Genomic DNA, 20,257 nt, shown 5'->3' with positions numbered 1-20,257 from the left:
TTATTCATACAATAACATAGTTTAACATGACAATATTGGAATACAAAATTTTAAAAATTTCATTGCATCTGTGATGCTTGCTTTTTCTTCATACAGTGCAAGATAAGGTATAAAGGGAATATTAACCCCCGTCCTATTTTCGCCCCTTTCACCCTTGTTGTCAGTGGGCAAATTTAAGACAAAACTTTGTGAGCGGGGTAAATATTTTCCTCCTTTCGCCCTCATTGTCAAAGGGCAAATTTAAGACTTGGTGAATTTCATTTCTCTTCAAACAATGGGAGTGAACTTTTTGCAATTAAGTGTTGAAGGGAGAAAACTACCGGTACATGGGGTGAAAATAACCTTGTATACATACAGTATATCATAAATATTACAAGCTATTGTTTGAATATATATGTTGGTTTATAAAAGCTTATGATGATAGCTATTTGTACAAATCAATTTTTCATAGTTTTTTGGCCAAGATCATATCTGTATTGTTCTATCTCAATCGGCCTAAACACACAACCCTTCTAAGTTGTGAATTATTTATTGCTGGCAACGAACTCCCTGCGGAGGGTCCTGTTTCTTTTTTATCTGCAATTAAGACTGTAGTCTTGCACTTTTGTGGTAAGCATTTCTTCTTGTTTTGGATACAACTCATTGGGGAGGGATACAACACTTCGCGAGCGACCCTAGGCTTGTACGTGCTTCAATCTCAGCCCCCCTGTTGGAATTATAAGCAGCAGTGATGTTATAGGGGATTTATTGACCAGATTGTTATTTTCGCCCACTTTTCTATATATGGATTCGGAACATTATGAGAGGCAATATTATGTACATATAAGTACCACTGGAGCCAAAAAGATATAAAGTTAGGATCTTCATGCTGAAAAATATTGATTTGCAGTTTTTCTTCTTAGGCTTTAGAAACCGAAATTATTGTATTTTGGATATTGCAAAAGCTAAATTTACTTTTTAAGAGAGCCCTAACGTTACACATTAATTTGTTTGATTTTTGCATTTCATCTGACGTCATAACCGTTCCATTGGGATAGAATGAAGAAAATCCTATACTCTTTACATGTATTAGCTTACAGAAAAGCAATTAATTAGCTGGAACTTTTCAATGCTGTTCAGGATTTCATAAAATTGGGAGTTTTTCTCATATTTCCTGTTTTTCGTTTGGCTTTTGTTAGAAGTATGCTAAGGTGAAAGATCAAATGCATCATTCCATCAGTATCTTATTCTATCATCATTTTCTTTAATTTGTTAGGTTTACTACTAAAGGCCATTATAGTGTCCATACTAAAGTCCAGTAATTTACTAAATCCAAAAAAATGTGCACAGCAAAAGAAAATTTAGAACCCATAAAGAAATAAAAATGAATGGTGACCATTATAGGCATTTTAGAAAGTTGATCTAGTTGTGACAGATCCAGGTTTAATTGAATTTTTTATTGCTACCTGAAATGTTTGCCAATTAACCTACATGTACTTGGCCCTGCGTCATACGAAACTGTGATCATGGATTCACTTTGTGCAATATTTTTATCGAAAGCTAATGCATCAGCCATCAAAGAAAAGATGATCTAGCTAGAATTCATTTTCATGATTGACCTTGACCCCTTTGCCTAATGAATACACAGAATTCTGCCTTGTTTGAAGTCTCTTGATCATCCAAAGCAAGAAAGCATTAATTAAGTCTGCATTAATTGTTTCAGCAAATTGTTATTGAATAAATGTTGCGAAATGATAGGATAGGATAGGAGCTATGTTTTTTTTTTCTCAAATTCCCTTTAAGCAAGAAAAATAAGTCACATAAAAGGGCAGATTTGATTGGATGAGCTAAGACAATGAAATGTTCCATATTTAATTTAGCTCACCTGTGTCAACATTGGAATGATTACAACTGTTACATGTATAATTGCAATTGATTGCATGTAATTTGTTAACATTTTCCTTGATTTAGATTGCTGTAAATGCAGTTATTTTGATAGAATTATTTTATTGGAGTTGCATACAATATTCTTTAAATGAAGCAGATAAATCATCTAAGAAATTTAGACAAGACAGTAGGATACATTGGCAAAGAGCCTCTCCACTTGCTGTGAAATAACTCAAGGCAACAGTATTTGAAGAGCTCTGAATTCTGGAAGATAATGACAAATAAATGCAAAAGAGAACCTCGGGCTTAGAAATCACTTGAATTGTTTATTGATGAAAACGGTGATCACAAGACTTGCTGCTTGTAGATAGAGTTTCCTTAGAAATGTTGAAATTCAGACCTGTAGGTCCACAGGGCACACTGCATGAGATTATTAGCCCAAAGGTACAGATTATGTCTGGGCTGCAATGGTTAAAAGGATGCAAAGGGCAGGTTATCTGTATCAGGTAACATTAAGGCAGAATGCTTTTATCGTTCCATGTGTAAACTTTCCAACGGGTACCAATATGCATTTTTTATGACCTTTATCTGGGTGAGTTACGACACACAAGTCCATTTGATAAGCGTTAAATGTATTTTGAGCCTATTAGTATTCAGACATAAATTTGTTTTTTGGTATTTGATTTTTTTTTTTATCCGTATCTTCACTTTCTAATTATTTTTTAAATGGACATATTTGTATTGAAAATTCGCTTAGAGAAAGAAATACCTTGTAAAGATTTCCAATATCAGTGTTTGACCCATTAAGAACAAATCAATTAGTAACTTATTAGATCAGTCAATGGAGCACCTAGGATTGAATTGTGCAGACATTAAAAGCTGGCGGGAGGTTAAATTCCAGGAAGACTGGAACAGAGAGAGGAGACATGATGTTTTACATGTACTCAATACACAATCTGTAACTCGAAACAAATCAATATTTGACCTGTCCATCGAAAAGAGACGCTTTTGTTTGTTTTTCCTCATGATGGATGAGATCATAATTTTAGTCGGAAAAAAGTTGAAATTCAACATGCGAGGGCCACTAGCTTACTCTGCATGGGTAAAGGCATGCCAATAATTGTTGACTGCAATGATCATTCAGTTAATTGATGGGTATTGACTTAACGTTTGAAAGTTTAATTCCACCCCAGGGTTCAAAGCTTAATGAAATGGATTCAAGTGTGTCATCGAATATGGCTTTAGATTCAGAGACTTCAATTATTTGGAAGAGGATAGAGGGAAAGGGAGATCTTAACAAAATTTACTAATTAATATTATAACAATACCAATTGCTTGTAGAATATCAAATGAGAAATAAAATCAATGTATAAGGATTTCCATATTGTTTTGCACTTTTGACATCCTAATAAAGAACTGATGAAATTCCTGTAATAGGTTGGGTTTTTTTTGCCCAAAATGTTATGTTCTTTAATAAAGATCAACATTTTTAGGTTTGTTATGTAAATTTTCATTACCCTAAATTAATTGAGGAAACATTTAATCCTTCCTATCTGTATATGGACCAGTGCAATTTGACTAAATGGTTTTATTGACGTATGTACAAGGGGCGCCTCTCGGGACAATGATGTAATGTCGTCTTGTGCCACCATTCTGATCAATATTGTCTGTAATTATAATTGACAGAATATGATACTAATATTCATCCAAATGCTCGTAAGTCTTCATTTTGAAGGAGCTGCATTTGAATACTGTGCACTATTACGAGTTAAGCTTGATGGGGGGGATAGTTTGTTATTTATTAGGATTTTATTGGGTAAACTGCAACATCGAAAATTGCTGAGGTTTTGGTCTGACGTGATTATTTTGAAGTATGTATAGCTAATAAGTTTGTACAGACTCCGTAACCCTCTGATGGTAATTTATTGAAGTGGTTTGCATGTCTAGAAATTGTGGGATCGTAGCATCCAGAAAATGAATTTATTTAAAACAATGATGATTAAATGAAAGAGAAATTCCCTCCCCCCCCCCCCCCCCCCCCAAAAAAAAAAAATTGAATTGAAATATAACATACATTGCAATTAGGTTTTTTAGAATTTATCATGTTTAAGAAATGTACTTTGTTGGATTTGTGTGTGTGGTTTTTTTTTTTTATATTTATTGACCAATATGTACTAGTTCAATGCAAAGTAAACAGATAATTAGTATAATCATTGATTAGTGCAAGTCTATTGTGTTTGATTCAATGTGTGGAAAATATTCTTTAATAAAAATCACATACACAGAAACATTAAAATTTCAACAATGGTTATTAATAAACTCAGCATGCACATAAATAAACCTCCCACAAAAAAAACCTGCACCCCATTAAATAGATGCTGTAATAATTGAGGTATAACAAATAACTACAATGAACTGACAGGTAGTCGAAGCATGTAAAAACCATTTGATTGTACGCCATACTTTCACTCTTTTGTATTTGCTGGGGCTCTTGATAAAAAGAAAAGAAAAGAAACCTATTTTTTTTTCTCTTCATGCAAGAGGAGGAACTAAGGAATATCTCTGCAAAGAAACAAAGCTTCAAACAAGTGCTGGTAACTAATTAAGCAGAGCAATCTTTGTTTATCATTAAGCATTCTACATCTACTGTATCAAATTATTGACATTTCATTGATTCAAGATCACCAGGGCTGCTCCTTTCAAATCTACAGGTTTTTTTCTCCCCCTATAGCTGCAGCTTTTGCGATTATTTATTGGTATGCCATAGTACAGTGAGAGAGACTGAGAGAGACGGAGAGCTCCGAGAGCACCTTATACTGCAGTTGGATAATAATTCATGGATTTTTTCTTTCTCTTTCCTATTGTGATCGGCATTGCATCAGAGTCTGCAATGACAGACTTGGACAATATAGACCGGAGAGGGAGAAGTGGTTGTAATGAGTGAATTTTACGGGGCACTGCGGAGGAAAGAGATGGGGGATGGTCAAGTCATTGATTTCCAATTTAAAAACAATTAGAACGCTGTTTCGTTATTTTTTTTTTTGCAACTGCCGTTCCCAATGTGAAAGGATTAAAATAGTTGAATGTAGATATGTTTTCTCTCTCGACAAAACAATGGTATTGATCCAGAGTCGCTGAAGCTGTCTTTTTTTTCTCTCTCTGCATTTGCTGTTTGAAGTTATATAAAAAGCATAGTGGATATTAAGCTCCATCCGAGAACTCAAATACCAAGCGACTTATACATATGTATGTGGAGATACGCTACTAGGTTTAAGTGAATCAGGATGAGACAGAAAGTTAAGAGTGATTAATTCTTGGACATGAAAACCTTCAAAATCGACCGGGGAATGAAAAGTCACAGATTATTTACTCTTTATGGAAATTAAGCTCATTAGTAAACAGCAAAACCATCCTGATCTAGGGATTGAGAGGGCAGAGTGTTGAATAATATGAAAAAAAAATGAAGCTGACTGAGAGAAACAAACAGGTTGAAAAATAGTCAAAGGGGAAGATAGAAAAATTTCTGTGACAAGAGAATGTCGCAGAAAAGTAAGATTCCCATGTCCAAAGGGGACAAGACGAAGAGTGTGCAGGGTGTCTCATCATCAGGAGCCGCCAGAAGAACCACTCCAGGAAGAACCAGAATGTCGGAAAGGTTCACCACATCTTCCTATGGAAACACCAGAGGGACTTCCAAACCTAGTGATTCCAAAAGTTCTTCCACTCTTACCAAAACCTCCACAAGTGCTAAGCAGATGGCGGGAGGCAGTGGTGCTAAAGTGGCTTCTTCCACTAAAGCTTCTGGTGGTGGAAAAATGGCTGGATGCAAGGTGTCGTCCGCATCAAAGATTGACAAATTGTCTCCAATTAGTGACAAATCCCCCACAGGTAGTAAAGCAGAATCCGACCAATCACCTGTGAACGATGATGAGAACTCGCCAATAGAGACGGGTGAGAGAGATTTGGTGGCGGATCCAATGTCAACTTCGTTGGTGAAGAAACATGATTCAGGGATAGAATCTGATGGCTCCAACATGGATAAAAGTGAGATATTTCTGGAGTCAGATTTTGTGGATACTCCGGTTTCTAAGTCCTCTCGTGTGAGTAAAATTTGTGAGAGTTTGATTAGTTTTTCTAGCATGGACAGTGGGAATTATGATGGTATAACTGCCATGGTGGATGATGGTTTGGAGAATAGTACCACACCTTCGACCTCAGCTTCCAATTCAGTGTCAACTTCTGGGGAAAGTAAAAGTGATGCGTCTGTGATAAGTGTGATTGAGATTCCTGGAGGGGATTCACAGGAGAAATTAAATGAAAAAGCCACCGGTGATAAAATGCCTTCTCTTGCCATTGAGGACAAAGTTAGCAAAATTGCCAGCGTAGATGTTCAAATCCAAGGGAAACTGAAGGTAGGACCTGTGCAAATGCATGTACTTTACTAATTATCAACTCTGAATTTCAGAAATGATAAAAAAAAACCCATTAAGAAATAAATCCTAGTCATTTAAGATGCAACAGATTTTAAGATCAAAATTAAAACTTGAAATTAAAATTTAATGTGCTGGTGCAATACAACTTCAGTGTTGCATCTAAAAAGTGAAATTAATTGAAAGGAAAAAACCAAGTCCTAGATAAAACCAAAATTTTGAGTTCATTGATATGCTTAAATTTATCAGAATGCAGGAAGTTGTTTTGCAGTCTTGTTTCAGAGAGACCTAAGTCCATCTGAAAAAACTTGCACGACTCTAAGTATCCATAGAACTCATACCAGAATTATGTAATGATATTCTAAAATATAACTTACTGCAGATAATCATTATTCAAAGTCAATTTCACATTCTGTTGGCATGCAATATGATATTTGACGAATGGACATGCAATTTATTTCTTTTACTTGTCCAATGTGTCAATACTGGGGAAAATTGATTACACCAGAGGGGGTTTGTTTTTTTAGAAACTTCCTCTTCAATTTTTAATATTTCAAGAATTAAAGACTGAATACCCATCCAATAAAGAGAAAGCAGATCTGTTAAAAGTAATTGATGGTATTAAAAATCATTGATTTTTGAAGACTGTAATAGTTCATGTTTACTTTTAGGGAAAGTTGGGTTATACAATTTGATATTTTATTTAAATGAAGCCATGGAAATTTTTTTTTCTCTTGTGGAAGAAAATTTAGGAATCTGTGTAATTTGAATCTCAAATTTTGACAGAATTTGAAATGAGATTATGGATTTTTAGACATTTTTAAGTTGGAACAGATTCATTGAAATATTGGAGTTTATATTTTTAATGCATAAATATCAAATTCTAGATATTGATGAAACTTGCCGCAAATGTATTACATTTGACTCAGTGTATTTGACGAGTTAGTGTTTTAGATTATGTGGAAAAGCAGCTTCTGCGGTAACAAGTCTCGTATGTAAATATATAAAAAATGCACTCAACGAAACTTAATCCTAAAACTTGTTAAAGAATCAATTTTCACCAGACATCGTACACCTGCAACATTTTACAGTATGTTCATAAAGATTGAATTTGAGTTGGCATTGTGATTTTAAAATTCATTGTATATGCTATATTGACATAGTATTATATACAAATAAAAAAAGAAGTCTTCTATTGACTTAAGTACACCAATTAACTTCAGCACCCTTCTCTCATTCCATTGTTTATTAATCACAATTGTAGAGGAAATCTATTCTTTAAATGTACCATATAATTTTGAAGACTTGGAGACTCAAATATTGGTCTGTATTGTAATGTTCGAGATAATGGAAATATGTTGACATATTGATTAGGCTTATACATGTTACTCAGGTCAAGGAGGTCTGAATGTCACCCCCCCCCCCCCCCTTCCATCTTAGTAGAATTAAGTGTCAAATGCATATATTAAGCTTCCCTGTGTAAAATCCTATCATATGATAAATTCTGAAAAAACACTGTCAGCAGTGGATTGGGATTTATAGCTTGTGCCATTTCTCCAATTTTTTTGATTGTTTTTCTTTTTTTATACTTCTTCTGTAGGCTGCATGTTTTTTTTTTTATTTGGAAATTGGAAGTCAATTATCATTAGCTCATTAGAGAGATAACCTCTAGGGAGAATTACAAGGCATTTGGCTTTAAATTTCATCAGTGAACAACCAAAGGCGCTTAAAGCACTATTCAGCCGCAGGCTTGTATTGCCCCTGTTACACGGTTCTGTGAATGAAGGTAGGCTGTTGATGGGGAGGAAATGCCATGTAGATGCTGAATAGAAAAAGAGGGGGAAAAAATTGCTAAAGTGCAAGATTGTTAGATAAGACAGAATGTGGAGACAGATTTATCCAGTACTGGGATAAGGTCCATGGATTTTTGGTTTCCGATCATAATGATAGCTGCATGTAATGACTATTTAGTTCTTGGTACAAAGTTCTGTGTCCTTTGTGAAAGCTAATTGGTTGCATGGACACAATACCAAAAAAAAAAAAATTCTGAAATCATTGATTTGTAAAACTTGTATATGTACTATGTTTCTCTCTTTATCTCTTTCTCTCTCTCTATTTAATTTTAAAGTTTGCAAAAATAGTTTTCAAATGGTGGCTGTAAATATAGACTGACAATAGTGAAGCTGAAATTGTCAATTCAGCAACCCTGTAATGGCTTTTACAGAGAAAATCCTATTTGCTCAATGCAAAAAAACCCAACAACCTGTTTGATACAGCTAGAGTTTATGGAAGGGAGAGGTAGAATTCCATCAGGTTTATCAATTTTAACATTTACACGGCCATAATTCTGCTATTGTTTGACGGCTTTCCTCACTAGACTATCTTTGCACCTTGAGGAAATTTGAGAGATGACGCTCCGCTATCTGAGACAATAATGGAAAAGGCTTCTAAAGTTGACAGCTGGATGTGTTTTTCTCTGTGCGCAGTTTCCCCAATCCTCTCTGTTTCATCAAGTCTTCAGTTTATATATGAACATGCATGCATGATTTCAAAATAAAAGTTTCTAAAGCTTTCAGAAGTGAACATAGATTTTTTTCATGTTCAGCATATCCATTATTGCAAATGTATGTTTAAATTTGATCCTTAGTTACATACTTCGATTCTCCTGAGCTTGAATTTGGTACAAATAAGTGGGCTAAATTAATAAAACTTCATTGTGTAAAACATTAAGTGAAAGCTGCATGTATGTATGGTTTCTTAAATTTTAATGATTTCTGTACCATTACCTTTATTTTATCTTAAGTTTGCCATTATTTAGTGAAAAAAAAAATCCAGATCCCCCTTTCTTCTTTGGATTTTAAATGTAAAATTATTTTTATGATGCATTTTCTTTGTTTCATACTTTTAAAAGAAGAAAAAAAAATACTTTTTGGGTTTAAAAGGAGCACAAGAATAATCATTGTGTTTTTTAAAGAAAGCTTATTAAAAGCTTCAGTCTCAGAAAATTCACTCTGCATAAATCTTTCCACAAATCAAAGTAGGATTCTTGGCTCTGATAAACCTGAAAATAGATTTTTTTGTTCTCTAACATTTCTGTTTGTATTGGAACATGAACAATTGTTGAGTTCCCATATGTAATCAGGCCTCTGCTGTTATTTGGATTCTTGGCGCACAATGACCAACAGTAATAATGGTAAACCCCATATGTACGGAGTCAGTGACCCAGCAGACTCTAGCTCTGGACCACTCCAATAAATAAAAGATGAACAAGGAGCAGAAAGACAGCAAGTTCTGACTTCTGATCCCTCCAATCTCTTTCAATTGATCTATTTTGTCATTTTCAATCAAATCTGTCTCAAGCATCGAACCTCACACTCAGCTATGTTAAGGAAGGTCTAAGAATTCTACCACGTGTGATTTAGAAAAATTTGCATAAGCCCCGCCCCTTATTCATGAGATTTTACGAGATATGGGTATTTCGGTAATTAACAAACATCTACCAAAATGAATATGATTAATTATTGGGTTTGAATGGTTCAAGAAAGGTGTACTGAAATAAAATCATTAACTATTCTTTATATCTCGCGAAATCATGAAATTCCTAAGTCGTCTGATGACGTGTCGAGGTTGACTACGTCACATCGGCGCTTGCAGCTGTGATCAGAATAAACATGTGGACTTCAGTGATATATCTCGGAATTTAACTCGTTTACAACCAGCGTGGACAGAAATCGGCATAGGATTCAACTGAACAAGGTAGGATTTATCTGTACTTCCCCTAGATATTGTTTTATATTATTTAATATTGTTGGATGGAACGGAAACGAAGTGAAATTCCTCGGCTTCGATTTTGTTTACTTGTTTACATTTGTTTTTCATGTAATATTGTGTTCAAACATCAGTTTGGTGACTCAGTCAGGCAAAGTAATTGTTCTGTGTTTCTCTAGTTTTGATCATAGAGAGCGTTGAGGCTCATTGTAGCTTTTTACTGGTCTCATATCGCGATAATATTAGATCGCATTTCCTCCATGTTCAAAGTACACATTAAAAAGGCCATGGCCAAACACTGTATGTGCTAGCACTACAAAGATTACTGTGAGGATCTGGAATGATTATAGACAAGATTGTAATGTTGTTTGTGTTATTTTATTCAGCCTTCTTTATGAAGATCTAATTAATTTTATTTAAGACAAAATTAAAGTGTGTTCAAACTGAATTTCCACACATTTTAAACATTTGATTATGCCTGTTGTAATATCACTGAAATTGAAACCGCCATTAATATGCCCAATAATAGAGTAATGTTTCATTTTCATGTTATCTTTAACACAATAGCTTGCTAATTATGACACATTATTCATTTTCAGGGTTACTTGGGCAGTAGATGGTCCACTGAAAACACTTCTTGGGATGTTGATAAAAAGTAGGTACTACAAATGTATATAAATATTTCTTTTACTCACTAACTTCAACTTCATGCATAGTTTGTTGTTTTTTAATATCATATTGATAATGATACTAATGTAACCTATTATAATAATTTGCATTGATATCTATTAAAATGAAATTTGAAATTGATATATATTCATCATTTCAGGTATTGGTTTTCTTATCAACTGGACTACCTCCTAATATCAAAAAGACAGAAGAGAAGAACATGTAGTGTTCAAGAAGAATTGTCAATTTCCATAAATTACACATTATGACTGAAAAATACTAAAAATCAGAAAACACTAGTCTTGTTGAACAGTTTGTCACAGAAAAGCAATATCTATAGTATTTGTAAAGTTGATTATCAAAATAAATTCTTGATAATATTGATATATTGTTTCTTCTTGCTTTCTTTAATTAGTACTAAAATATCAATTATGATTACAAGTAAACCTGATTATACATTAAAAGAATTTATTCACCAGCATAGTAACATAAATTATTATGAAACATAAATGTGTAAATTACAAACTCAACACTTACACCCCCCCCCCCCCCCCCCCAATAAAGGCAACTGATGAAATTATTTTTTTTCCAATTTCAACAATTTTATAATGATGATTGGTGTGAACAGAAACAACATTTTAACATTATTTTAGTGAAATTCACAGCGTTAAATTATTTTAAGAATGAAAATTAAAATCATGATCTTAGTCATTGTTGCGTTTGAATTTCACGCAAATGACGCTGAAAGTGAAGTGGGTCAGATAAAATGCAGTAGTGCAAGGGCATACACTTGATCAAATATATTGAAAATTTCCATGTCTTACCATTGTATCCCTATTATATCAAAACGTGCTGGGAGCTGTATGAAGTCGCTACGCATTTCATATAAATAAGCGTTAATTGCGGGAAATCCCAGTAAATTGCTGTTCATACACTGTTTACATTGAATTTAATAATTGTTCTTACTTGAATATTTTAAGCTCCCAGCACTTTTCGATATTTTGAAGGTTCATTTTACAAGTTAGAAACAGAAATAACTTTATTTGTTTATGTTATGCCCTTGCACTTTGCATTCTTTCGTATTATTCCTGGTTCATCTATTTTTAGCAGTATCACGTGACAGGGTATTCCCAAGAGACTCAAAAATTGCTCATCCGATAACAAATTATTTAATTTGTATAATCGATAAAATATCACTTTGTTTAACAAATGTTTGGAGTAGAATACCAAGATTGTTCAAAGGCTAACATTTTATGTGATAAATATCGCTATTTTTGTATGGACGCCCTTAACATAGCTGAGCAATGCAAAATCCCCATCCATCACCGTATTTTCTAGGGAAAGTATATGGGAAATGTAGGGTTTGTTTTCCACAACTGTTGCATTATAGTCTGCAAAATACTGGTTTGGGAATTGTCATTCATTCAAAGTCTGAAGCAGGAAATTGGAGTCTTGGGAATTTGTTTATATATTCAAATGGTATGACCTTTTTTTTCGGATCTTTTGGATTTTTGATGAGTGTTCAATTTTAAAACAGTGGATTTGCAATTTAAAAAACAAAAAACAAATGGTTAATGAAGGTCAAGGTTGATGCCAATTATGGTAGTTGTTTGACATTAATCAGTTATTAATCAATTTTATATGTACTTTTTGACAAAGTCCCAAGTATAGACACCCTCTGATCAATGTCTCGGAAAAAAAAAATCTTTAACTCAGGAATCTAATATTGATAGCATATTTCAGTCTGCTCAATTATCATGATCAAATAGAATCAATTCTATTTTGGGATTGAAAGATGAAATGTAGCTTAAAGATGCCAATCGTAAGGCTAAGTAACTAAGGTAAAAACTGTGGTCACAGAGACTAATATGATAACTAGGAATTGTAACTACTTCGCATAATGCAGCAAGTCTTTCATGCATCATGCAGTAGATGTGTATTGGTTGATGAACCCATTTTGTCCCCGAGACTGCACTGCATTTGCTCAAAGAGTGTTCAATGTTTAATAGTTGTTGAGAACTCAACCTTTTATGTCCTGATGCTGCACACTAATGAATGGAAATGCTGCCTTTTTATTGGGACGGGATGTCTAGCCTGACTGGGTTAATTGGGCAGTTTTGCAATGTTAATTATTTCCTTGGTACAGGGTTTATCCATCCATGGAATAATTTCCTCTTGTTTTGTAGAGTATTCCTGTCTCCTTAATGAATGGGAGATGAGATGAATTATAAATGTGATCAGCGTATTTGTGCTCAAAGAAATTAATGATTTTGTCTGGAATCTCGGACAAGTTTATATAATAATAATGCAGGTTAGCTATTGTTTCTGTTAGATGTATCTTTTTACCACTAAGATTATACAGCAATGTATAGGTATCTTTTTCAGTGACAAAACGTGGGTAGACTTGATGGCTATATATGGGAAACATGATTAAATTGAATAAGTTTACTAAAGATGAAACATTGGTTGCTCTGACTAAGGGAACTATTGTTGAAGTATTAAAAAGAATGAAGTCAAATGCACTCGCTGCTTTATCTTTCTGTGTGGGTGTTATTTTTTGCAAAGTTAATAAACTCACTGGGGGAAAATTGTCTCAATAAATGTCTAAATTATTCTGAACTTTGCAAGACAAATTTTGAGAGTAGTTTTTTGCATCAATTGGTTAAAAAAAACTCCCAGAGTTGCTTGAATTGCAATTTCTTCTTGCACAATTCATATTTGCATGCAACAGTCATTTTAGAGTTAATGAAGAATAACCCCATTATAATGCTTAAAGTGCATGTCTTATTTAAACCTTATTAATCTTCTGATCAGATGTTCAAACCCAGTCTATCTGAGCCTAGGAACATTTGGTAAGGAGCAAAGTATTCCATGTTTTGTAATTAATCCTGGCTTATAGCTCACCGTTACATAAAAAATATCCAACATTTGTGTAAATGCCATTCTTTTTTTTCTTTTTTTTTTTGCAAGATTTAGATTTACATTTTAAGAGGGCTAGATGGTTTTAGCCATTTTTAGACTCCAATAATCTCCTTAAAAAGAAGAGCTCTGTATAAAATTATGGATAAAAATATTCAAATTTTAAAGCAAAGATTTGTGGAATTTTTCTTTACTAAATTTTTAATAGTTTATAGCTAAAAAATCGTTTTAATCTCAAATTTTCAGGTAGATCTGGGGATTAATTTGTTGACCACTCAGAGCCTCCCTAAATAAAACTGAGTGAACCATGCATCTCATGGTGTAAAATGCATGATTCCATTACTGAAAACCAAGAGATACCTAAAACACCTTAAGTTATACCATATTGTACTCAGTCTATTTAAACAAGAGTTATATCCCTTTTACAAACTAGTTATGTTTTGTATTTGCATTAGCTTTGGAAATTCCATTAATTAAATTTGGTAGTTAGGACCGAGCTCTTTCCTTACATGGTTGTAACGGATAATAAAATCCAGAAAATCAAGAGATATTTCACATTAAAACTTTAAATCTGCTGAGTTTTATTTCAGGATCTTGTAGTTCTGCAAGCCATAAAACTCCAGACACGTTGGTGTGAAAATCAATACCTCCACAATCAATGAATATCACTTATACAGCAGAATTCGCAGAAAACTTGTTGGATTTGTTACGCAATTCCCTTTTTTCTTCTTGATTTAGTCATTGTTTGGAAGACAAGATGGAATTCAGTAATTATTTCCATGTGCTCCAAAGATTTTACAAAACAATGCATGTGTATGATGCTAAAAAGTGACATCTGTAGAAAGTATAAAAAAAAAAAAAAAAATGAAGAAAGCATCATAAATGAAACTTATATATTGATGATATGTCCTTACAAGTTTGCATAAAAAAAAATTAAAGTTTACATACAACTTCATTATGATTAACATTGTGGTTGAAACTAGAGTCGCTAAGATGACTGTATGGTTATTCCATTGGCAAAGATACAGATGTTGCAAAATCATACAGCGCAATTTATTTATGGGCCAAAGAACGATGGTAATCTTTGTTGAATTTTGAACAATGTTTAACTGATTCCTTTGAAATTCTTGATTTGGGTTAAAAATAAAAACTGAGATTCAAAATGCCCAGTTTAATTCTTGTTTTAAGTAATATGACCTTTGTGAAGTTCTAAATTATGATCAGTATTGGGGTCAAATTAAAGACCCCAACTAAACTTTTATCTTTTGACTGCATATACTGCTGAAGTACATGTATATTTTATATTATGTAAAAGAATTATACATCTTATAGAATTCAGAACAAAAATATCTTTGTTTTGTTGTTTGATGACTAAAATTACTGATACATTGTACCTTTAACATTAGATTCATGCTTAGCCTAACTTAGTTGTTTTCACCTTAAGTTTTCATTACATGTACTAGCTGTATTCCCTGAAGTGAGAGAAGTTTATTAATTGATATAGTTTCAAGCTGATTGCTAATTTTTATTTTTCTCCAAGAAGTTTCACTAAATAAGGGATGAGAGGCTAACATCTAGTTTCAGCAGAATGTATACTTATATGGATGCATGAAACAGACTCGTTTCCTGCTTTCTGTGCCAGAGACACCAGACTGTTTTAATAATATGCACTTTACTCTCACATTTTAATGCAACTACCTTTTACTGTCATGTAGAAAATGAAATGACATACCAAAGCTATTTCACTTTGCTTATTCAATATTTTGCAGCTAGATAAAAAATGAAATTTTTGACATGTACTTCAAGGATCATGCATATAGGAAAGACATAATTTTTGTGCAATCTGATTTTTTTGAAGAAATGACAAAATTGCAATACCAAAAATTATTTTTCATTCAGATACAAAAGCAAATTTTCCAACCCTGATTCCCAATCTGTTTCCATTGTAGACTTGAGTGCCAAAAAGTGTATTGATTTCAGACACTTGTTGGAGTTGGATTGTGCTAAAAACACCTAAATTTCGGATTGGTTTATAACGTCTCTAGATAACGCTATTAACCTCGATTCCAAAAGCAAGCACTCTGGGTAATTGTGCTCTGCGACTTCTGTAACATTATGGATGGCTCCAGTTTTATGTCCAATTACAAGTAAAATACATGGGGAGTACAAGTAGGTCACATGGGGAACGTGACAAAAACATACATATTTTATTAATTTCTGGCATATGATGAAATTTTGTATTGATGTATGGTAAGAGACTTGAGGTCCTGATACCAGACTGCGTTGCACGACTCTGTGCTAGGGAAATATGATGAATTAAGGTCAAATAACTGTTTTAGTAAAATATGTTTCTTCTTATAAATGACAATTAAAGTGTAACAAAAGTTCAAGTTGTGTGTGTGGGTTTCTGATTTTGTGAAGAATTACCAACCACCACTTATCTCTATTATAAGTCTTCACAAAATTTAACCTAACATGATGTGGTTGAAAAGTAACCAAACAAAGTCAAACATTACTTCTTTATTTAATGACGGTTTTCTCTTTTTTGACCAAAAAGTCTTGCCATTATCAGCTCCTTTAGATGAACCTGGAATTCTGGGCCATATTCATTTATTGACCCTTTTTAAGGAAAATATCAACCTAATGGATATTCCTAAGTGAATTATATTTACTTCAATATGGTCCCCATTAACCACTTTAGTAAATCTTAGTGGAGCCATATTTAGTGAAAGAAAATATGTCCTGAATCGGCATCTCTTAATTATTACTAAATAAAGTCATGTAAGTACAATGACTATATATAACGTCTGATTTCTGTTTTGGTGATTTTTTTTTTACAAAGAAGTGTTGCATGATAAAGTCAAATTAAGCATTGGTCAGTGAGTCCCAGTGGGGAAGATGCATTCATCACACCCTTCAATTATTTCCATTACTTTTGGAAAGAACATGTTTATTGCACTCATCAGATACAAATAATTACGAAAACTTAATAAAAAAAAGTTCTTAACAAAAACAAACAATAACGATAGGATCTTAAACTAATGTAATTATAAAGTCATCTGTGTCTTATATAACAGTTATTGATAAAAAATTGAGTTGAACATTTGATTACCCAGTGATGTGTGCAAATGCATTTTTTAGGGGAGAGGGTATAATTGTAAATGATAAACCCTGCAGATACTGGTCGTGATGAGAAAATTTGACATCACTTGGTGTCGATGATATTTGCTAAGTCCCGTAGGATGTGCAATGAAGTAACAAATCAACAAATGAATTATTGTTTCGTTGAGTTTCATTACTCCATTGTCACATTTTGTTTATTTTTTGCTGTTTAAGTTAACAGTTTTATTTTTCGTTTCGTCCAATTAGAAATGATTACCTTCCTTAAAGCTATTTCTTTATGTTGTGAATCATTGCAGTGAATTTATTATTTGTGTTATATGCCACAAAATTCATAATTAATCATACAAATTATTGTAAAAAGTTTAACAAATGTTGAATATTATTACATTAATCATAATCAAGCATCAATTTGATTGGCTTCTATTATTTGCATGTTTATTTTTAATCGCCCTAGGGAAAGGAAGAATAATTGTATGTCAAGTTTTATACTATCATGTAAATTTTAATGTTTATTATCTTAGGTAAATTTTTTTTTTTAAACAGAATTTAGTTTGAACATATATTATTATACAGGAAAGTTAATTTCAATAGTTTTATGATGAATATCTTGAGTATTCAATCTTTTTATAGATTCAAATTGTTCTCTCATGAATTATCATTTGAACAAAATACATGACATCTTATAAGATTTGCTCCAGAGGGAACGATGTTGAAAATTTAGAACTGTGGACCATGAGTATAAAGTGTGGTGCACTGAGGGCATGCAGCTTCGAAAAATAATAATTTGATAAGACGAGACCACTTTTAGGCTCTATTTCTTTTATATCTTTGTATGTTATCTTAATTCAACTTGTTTTTTTTGTCAAATTAGAGGTGTGTTGCAGATAGCCATGGCCTGTTGTTGGAATTGCAATGGAGAGTCAAATGAGTTTATACACATAAAATTTGTAAGTTAGAATCCAGTTAGGAGATTGTACAATTAAAGGATAGAGTGTGTGGGTGTTGCATATGACATCAACATTATATGTTTAAAAATAAGACAGTGCTGTTTTGTGGTCAACAATAAATAAGATTTTTTGTCTTGCATATTGAACACATCAATATTTTTCGGGTCTGATGGTGAAGTCGTGGCAGTGAAATATTTGCCCGTGGCCGGCTTTCAATGGGCCTCGAGACTCTGCTCAGATTGTTTCCTAGACATTCTGGTGTGATTTACATCTGCGTGTTGTCAAAATATAGACCTATAACCATTTCGTATGGGCAAGACCAAACGAAATCTATATTTGGGTGCTTATGAAGAACAATACAGCAATTACTATCAGGCTGCTAGAGAGAGAGAGAGCTTGCATGTTGCTCTTCATTAAGACTGATATTTACTTCATGCACCGTGAGTGCAAAATGATCGCTGGCGATATTGTTGGGGCTCTCCTATAGATGCAATAAATCTGTGAGGGATTGCTTGCTTGTACTGCAGTCAATGCATTGTTTTGACAGACTCCGGGAGATCCAGAGATATCTCTTTATCGGGATACATGATCAAAGACCTTATGAAATGCGTAATTAGTCCTTGTGTTTACAAAATCACACAGAAGTTGAGGAAAACGGGGTCTAAATTAAGAAATTCAAACAGTGGTGTATTGACTTGATTTACTTGATTGATGCCTTCTTGTTTTCTTTGTAGCTTTGTTGTTGTTTCATCCTTGGGCTGTAATGGTTGGAGTGTGTCTGAGGGTATAATCTTGAAAGGCTATACAGTCTATAATAATGTTGGGGGTCAAGGATATGTTTTTCTCTCATTGTTCCCCAGGGATCCAAGATTGGTAGTGGGAGGAAAATGATTATATTGGTACATCTTCGCCTCTTTGACCTTTTGCTCTTACAATCTATCTTCTTAATAACAGGTAGTCAGAAGATCATGAATCTTTCATTATTTCAGAAACAGTATACATTTGTTAAAGGTCAAAGTCATTTGTTAATTAAGGTCAAGGATTAAATCGAAAAAAAAAAAAATGGAATGTTACATTAACACACACTTAGGAACATTCCGTTGTTTGCTTTTCAAAAAAATATCTTGATTATAGTTCAAAGGCTTCGTAATGTAATTGCTGGACAATAAAACTGTTTTGAAGAGCCCTGACTATATAAAAATATACCACTATCACCCATTTGAGTGGTATATAACAGCATAAAAAAAAAACATAACTCGTATTGCATTGAAATCAATTAAATTTTCACGATGCAGAAAAAAAGTGCATTAATTATAAGCTGCATATATACTCATATACCGGTAATCAAAATATTTAATTATTGAATTAAAAAAGAAGATTGGTCAGCTGAGATGTAACAAGTTTGCTTAAAAGCTTTTGTCTCTAAATGCTAAAAGAAATCATAGTTTATTACATGTCCCTTCATTATTACATATACAGTTATTACATTGTCATCATCAAATGAGTGTGATTTATGTGGAACCATTATGACGATTACTTGGCATTTTCATGGCCTTGTAATTACGCTAGGAAGTATTTATCGTTGACCCAGAAATCCTTTCAAAACAGAATTATTTATTTTTTTCCTCTTCACCCACTGATGTCAAGTATCATAAGACAATCGATAGACCAGTTTTCTTCTATGTAACATGATTTACAGCCTCTCTAAGCTGCATGTCTATGTCGAGAAGCTATAATTCTGTTACAGCAGCAGACTGTATTAATTTTCTTTGAAATCTAAGCAAGCCTTGTAAATGGACGGAAAAGAATGGGAGCAGACTAGCTGTGGGCGTTGGATTCTTAGGAAAAGGACAGCTAGTGTCCTAATTACTCAATTGAAAATTGAGCAAAGCTCCACAGCAAAAAATCTAAAAAAGAAAAAAAAAAGCAAAAAAAGCAAAAAAGAGAAAAAAACAAAGACAGAATTTGGAAAGCAAAAAAAAGAAGCTAGATGATATAGTGTAATTATATCCAATAAAAACAAATTAATGCATTGTTAAAATGGAATTATAAATGAATTCGCTTGGTTTTTATGATTAACACTAAAAATGGAAAAATAAAAATTTTAAATTGTTTTCAGCTCAAATCTTGACCTTAAGCTTAAGTTATGAATTTCAACTTTCCAATATTATGATTGAATTCTATAGACGAAGAGTTTCATAAACCAATTTTCCCCTAAATAAGGAATTTGCTACTCTTTTGTTGTATAATGCTAGTGATGTATCTTTGGTCATTGTATCAAATTATTTTTTCATACAGACCAGTCATTTTAGAAATTTATGGACTTTCTCATATTTACACCAGCAAAATTGGTCTCCATTTAAAGAAATATTCAAAGTAAATAAAAAAAATTCTTATTGGGCAAACAAAAAAACAAACCAAAATGCATCTTGGGAATGTTAAGAAAATGGGACCATTTGGTTTTGTCCCCCGAATGATCGGGTTTGTTCACCCCACATGTTATGCATCATTTGTAAACAAAGCAAACTTCAGAAA

The 20,257-nt window shown here is 33.1% G+C and overlaps 1 protein-coding gene and 1 long non-coding RNA gene across 8 annotated transcripts in view; both read left to right on the top strand.

Annotated features, from left to right (window-relative positions):
- LOC128183218 (neuron navigator 2-like) overlaps positions 1–20,257 on the top strand; it is a 154,643-nt gene that overhangs the window by 11,298 nt on the left and 123,088 nt on the right. For 6 of the 7 annotated variants that reach the window (XM_052852152.1, XM_052852149.1, XM_052852145.1 and 3 more), the window contains exon 1: positions 5,388–6,278. The exons of the other annotated variant lie outside the window; for it this stretch is intronic. In XM_052852152.1, the coding sequence (XP_052708112.1) occupies positions 5,403–6,278 (876 nt within the window). In that variant the 5' untranslated portion in view covers positions 5,388–5,402. Of the gene's footprint in view, positions 1–5,387; positions 6,279–20,257 lie in introns of those variants that run through there. 7 annotated transcript variants of the gene reach the window in all.
- Positions 9,676–11,296, top strand: LOC128183227 (uncharacterized). Its single transcript, XR_008243559.1, has 3 exons — positions 9,676–10,052; positions 10,664–10,719; positions 10,894–11,296. It is a non-coding gene; the product is annotated as an uncharacterized LOC128183227 (long non-coding RNA).

This window comes from Crassostrea angulata, chromosome 5 (genome assembly GCF_025612915.1).
Source record: "Crassostrea angulata isolate pt1a10 chromosome 5, ASM2561291v2, whole genome shotgun sequence".
Lineage (NCBI taxonomy): Eukaryota > Metazoa > Mollusca > Bivalvia > Ostreida > Ostreidae > Magallana > Magallana angulata.
Note: the sequence above shows the minus strand (reverse complement) of the source record. Positions and strands in the feature narration are given on the sequence as shown.